The 5,628-nt window shown below is 17.5% G+C and overlaps 1 protein-coding gene across 1 annotated transcript; it reads right to left on the bottom strand.

The window, feature by feature from the left end:
• Positions 1-237: 237 nt before the first annotated feature.
• On the bottom strand, positions 238-1,240 carry MKS88_002599 (uncharacterized protein; the record flags this gene model as incomplete). The annotated part of the gene is made up of 3 exons (XM_067215620.1): positions 238-497; positions 647-689; positions 1,226-1,240. The coding sequence occupies 3 exons, from the start codon at positions 1,238-1,240 to the stop codon at positions 238-240; spliced, it is 318 nt and encodes a 105-aa protein (XP_067074029.1).
• Positions 1,241-5,628: the final 4,388 nt, after the last annotated feature.

Below are 5,628 nucleotides of genomic sequence, written 5' to 3' on the forward strand. Positions count from 1 at the left end.
TATATAATTAATGTATCACATATATAATAGGAGCTTTATATACTCTTAAATATATAAAATTTCATTGGCATTATAGTACCTGTATTCAATGTAAATATTTTAAGGGATAATTCTATAATATAAATCTAAGGAATCTTCAGAAATTTTCTTATACTAATTTAAATTGTTATGATTAGACTTATTTAACCGATTATTTTTCATCTTTACCTAGATTTATAAAGGAAATGCTAAGTATGCTTATAGTACATGCGTAAGTAATAAAGTTCCATATAATCCTTTCGATAAAAGTTTAATTGCTACATAATTTTTTGCTATAAGTGCATTATGATACTTACGAATACTTCTAATTTTTTTGTTTGATGTATCTTCCAACGTAATGTTCATTTCGTTTTTAATATATGGTGGTTTTCGTACTTCTTTACAATTTGAGGATGATTCATCAACTTCGCTTGAAATATATTCTTTGTTTCGATACGGTTTTTCTAAATATTTAAGATCTGTTTTATAAAAATTACCATCATTAAATAAAATATATTATTTTTCAAATTATCCTTTGAAACTTATTCTTGAAGGCGTTTCAAATTATCCGTATATGTTAAAGTTGGTTCGCATAATAATATTGTTGCTCTTACATCAAACGTATTACTTAAGTTGATTTTCTTAATAGATAATTTTCCTAATATATTTTTCTAAAAATTGTGGTAAATATTTAAAAAAATATCAATGTTTCCATGTAAAAGTATTAGTTTTTAAATAAAAATGTAATGCTACAGAAGTTGCATAAAAATTATTGCATATAATAATTATCCAACCTCCTATAAATACTGACATAAAGATATTAAAAAGGAAAAGGAAAAAATTCTAACGAAGAAGAAAAATTTATTTATTTGTTCCATAATGTCTAATTTATTATGGGATAACAAAACTTTTGTGATAATAAAAATATTAGAATTATAATTTTTTCGGTAATAATCGATAGAAGATATATAGTAATTTTTTTTTATTGTTTCCTATTACTTTAAAATTTAAAACTACTTTGTTCTCTTAAGTTCATAATAATTATAATATGTATTAAAATGCAGTAATATAGGAAAAGCATTAAATAAAAGTATTTTTAAAAATATCCTATATAAATATTTTATTAATGAAAATAATATAGTAGTACTTAAAAAAAAAATATATAATAATTGTGTAATTACAATTAAGTAGTCTCTAAGTGATTTACTTCAAAACAATTCATGTATTATGTACAAATATTATTAAATATCCTTTTTAGTTTATTCATTAGAATTAATAAAATGTAATAAAATTACATAACATCACGTATATAAGTTAGACTTTGGCATAATATCATTTAAAATATCTCTTTTACCACTAAAATAATGAGAAATAAATTAAAAACTTTTGAAGTTTGATAAACAAATTTTTTTTTTAATTAATTTGTAATTAACATAATAATTTGAATAAAAATATATATATATATAATAATAATAATAAATTAAATAAATTTGGTTGATACACAAAGAGTAGATACAATATTAACATAAATATATATTTTATGAAAAAATATTTAATGACCTATTAATAATAAAATATATATATCATTTGAGGTTACCTTTATTGTTATATTATGTAAGAAAAATTGAAGTTTTATTTTTCTAAATAATATAAAATATAATTTTACATATATTTCCTCGAAATCTATTGGCTTTAATATTAATTAAAAAATGCAAATAATACATTGTATGATATAATATTAAAAATATTGACTTGAACAAAAGATTTATTTTTTAATTTCTGCTATAAAAAAAAGAAATTATAAAAAAAAAAAAAAATAAATTAATATAATTTAATAAATGTATAAATGATAAAAATGTTATAAAGTATTATATGCGTATAATTAAATTAAACTTTAGTAATTCTCTAAAGTGATATATTTTTATCCGTATTAAATTATCTAATAAGAAAATTCATCTAACTACTCAATAAAATGGCTTCATTAGGATAAAGTAATGAAATGAAGGTTATTACTAACTAAAAAGCATCAACTTTATAAGTAATAAAGAATTGGTAGTTAATATTATATACATTATTTTTACAATATGTTATTAAAATGTTATTAACTATTTTTCAGATTACATTATAAATATTACAAATTAATAAAATTTAATAAAACAGTATAAAAATATTTCAGGTTTATCAATTTTTTTTGCTGTGTTTTATATATATAATAAAAATGTTAAAATTTGTTCTTAACACTTAATATGTTTATAATATATCATAAATTACTACTTTTAATTACCTTCATTTTTACTTATATATATTTGCAAGTTTGTAAAAAAATTTTATTTTCTAAAAACTGTAAAGTAGTTTAGTATGAAAATTTTATTGTCATATAATTTTATAATGAAAAATTGTTAGCCATTTAAAACATATTTATATATTTAAGTATATCTGAGTATAATATTTATTGGCTATTTTTACAAGTCAAAATTATAAAAAAGTAGTCTTTTCTTGAATTTTGATTTAGGGGATTTTATTCTAAATATGATATAATAAATCATTAATGAAGATTAATTATAACTTTAGTTAAATTATTTATGAATTTTTATATATATTAAACAAAAATTAATATGTTAAATTATATGAAAAAAAAACGATATTAATTAATGTATATTTTTATATATAATACATTTGAGCGTAATAATGAATAAGGAATTAATATATATTCAAACAAAAATAAATGTGATAATTATTTGTGTGTAATAATCTCATAAAATAAAAAAAAATTATGTATATATAACAAAAGTATTAATGATTTATATTTTAAATAATATTACTCATAGGATGTTGAGGTGAATGAATACATAATGATTTTATTTTTAAAAATTTTTATGTAACCAAAAAATAAGATATTAAAAAATTATAATATGAAGAAATATATAATTCCCATTGTTCGATACTTCTATATTGACACTAGTATGTTTATTTATAAGCACTTATATTAATTATCATATATAGCTAATATAAATAGTCTTCATAATATATAGACGAGCTATATTTATTAGAAATATAATATACATATAATGAAATTAATTATCGTCGTGATTTTAAGTAATTTGTAAGATGTGTATAGAAAAAGAAAAAGTGTAACTTATTTTATATAAAAAACAAATTTAACAGAAATTCTGAAAGAAGAATAATATTTTTCTTTATTTTTCTGTAGTAAATGTGATATATCAATATGTTCACAATTTTTTTTTTTAAATCTCTTTCAAGTTACATCTATGTTTTCTCTAATTTTTTATGCATCAAATATATTTAATTATAAAAAGTAATTTAAGAATGTTTATTCGTATTTTCCATAGAGTCGTATTTTATAAGAATAATTACAATAAAACAAAAGGAAAGGAAAAGTAAGGAAAAATATTAATATATTCTGAATTTTTAAAAATACTTTTACCAAAATATAAAAATAACTAATTTTAACATACATTTATTTTACTTCTTGAAGCTTAAATATTTTATCAACTTTTATATTATATTGCAGAAAAATAATATATAATATATATAAATAACTGTTCTATATTTATGTTATCGCACTTTTCGATAAAAAATTATATATATATATATATTTGTAAATATTTAATTATACATATAAAAGCTATTTTCATTTTTATAATTGTCATTTAGAGTTAATTTAATAACCACAATTAAGTTCTACATGTATTAAGAAATACTTTAATTATTTGTTTTAGGTGTTAGAAATAGATGCAGGTAACAATATAGATATGGTATATAGAGAGATACGCACGAAAAGTATAACTCTGTATATATTTTTTTTTTTTACAAATTTTAAGTGTCGTAAATAAGTTATATAATAATATAATGTTATTAATTAAGCGCATTATATCTCTGGAACATAAATTTATATAATGCATATTATGTTTGTACATCAAATTGATAAAAAAAAAAATATATTGTTTTTCGTTTTTTGTTTCATGGTGAATTTTAATGTTTTAATGTATAGTTTCTATTTAATTAAATAGTGTGGTTTATTATATATTTGTGTATTTAAATAAATTTTTAACGAAAATAAATATTTGAATGTTAATCATAATATATAGTATATAATGGAACGTTTTTTATAATATTACTGAGGTGTAATAATTTATAATTAAATTAAATGAAAAGCTTTCTATTTTTTGTCTTGTATTGTAATGTTTTATTTGTTAACATAATAAAGAAAATATATTATTATTTATAGATTAAAAATAAATGCGTCTTATTTGGGTATAATAAAACAATTGGGTTTCATAGCATTGATATATATATATATATATATATAACTTTAAAAATTTTTATATTTATTCTATAAATAAGTTTTATAAAAAATTTGTTATAAAACGTATTTACTATAAAAATCCTTTTAACAAACTTATCTTTTTTTGAATTGTTTAAGAAGGAGCATATAAATATATAATAAAATAATATCTTTGTTGAATACTACTTATGTGTAATTGCTTAATAACTCCATATTTCTAAATATTCACAATTAAATGAAAGGTTAAGACCACTTAAATTTTTGTTATTCTACCTAATTTTGGTTTTTTTTCAATTATAGAAAAATATTTAAATATATATTGAAAAACTATAAATAAATATATATGATATATATATATTTTCCTACTTTTTACATAAGTGCAGTATTAAATTAATGTATTAAATGTAATATTACATTAATAATGAAAATGTGTATTTTCTTTTTTTTTTCTTTGGATTTTGTGTAATATTAAAATTTTATATATGTCCAAAAGTTTATAAAAAGGTAAAATATCAGTAAATGAATGAAAATAACTATATATTTTCTACAATCATCCAATATTATGTAATTATATACGTGCATACTATTTCCTATGTCTGTAAATACAATAAGAGTTAATGTTTTTTTAAAGACGTATAAAACTATATGTAATTTATATTGACAATTACTAAATCATTTATTTTTATAGCGTTAATTTTTTAAATGAAATTTAATACATATAAAAATTTTATTTTTTTTATAGATAAACTATTAATACAAAACAATGTTTTTTTTTTTTGGTTAGATAAGTTTTAATTAAGTTTATAATATTAATATATTTTTTATTCAAGGTTCAGTTAAAAAATGTTGATGTAAATAGTTTCACCTATAGCTAATATTCTATTATATTTCAGAATTAATTTGTATTTATTAAACATTCTTTTTTATATATTCAAGTTAAATTGATAATGCAGTATTAATATATATTTCCGTTATCGTACTCATGTGTACTTTAAAAAATAATGTTTAGTCAATAAAATAACCCATGAATATTGTTTTCTCTGTAAAAGTATACGAAGTATATATTGAAAAAGAGACTACCATATATGGAGAATACTGCATGGAACAGGTGAACAAATAACTTATATGTATTTTAATAATAAGTATATATGTAATTTTTTGATAATATTATATATTACTATAATTTGTTAAATTTTTTAATTCTATGTAAACATCATGTTTATGTATAGATATATGGAATAATTTTATTGATAATATTTTATTTTATTTTTTTTCTTAATGCATTTACAAATAAAGAAAAAAAA

The sequence above is a fragment of the Plasmodium brasilianum genome, chromosome 8, assembly GCF_023973825.1.
Source record: "Plasmodium brasilianum strain Bolivian I chromosome 8, whole genome shotgun sequence".
NCBI classification, from domain to species: Eukaryota; Apicomplexa; class Aconoidasida; order Haemosporida; family Plasmodiidae; genus Plasmodium; species Plasmodium brasilianum.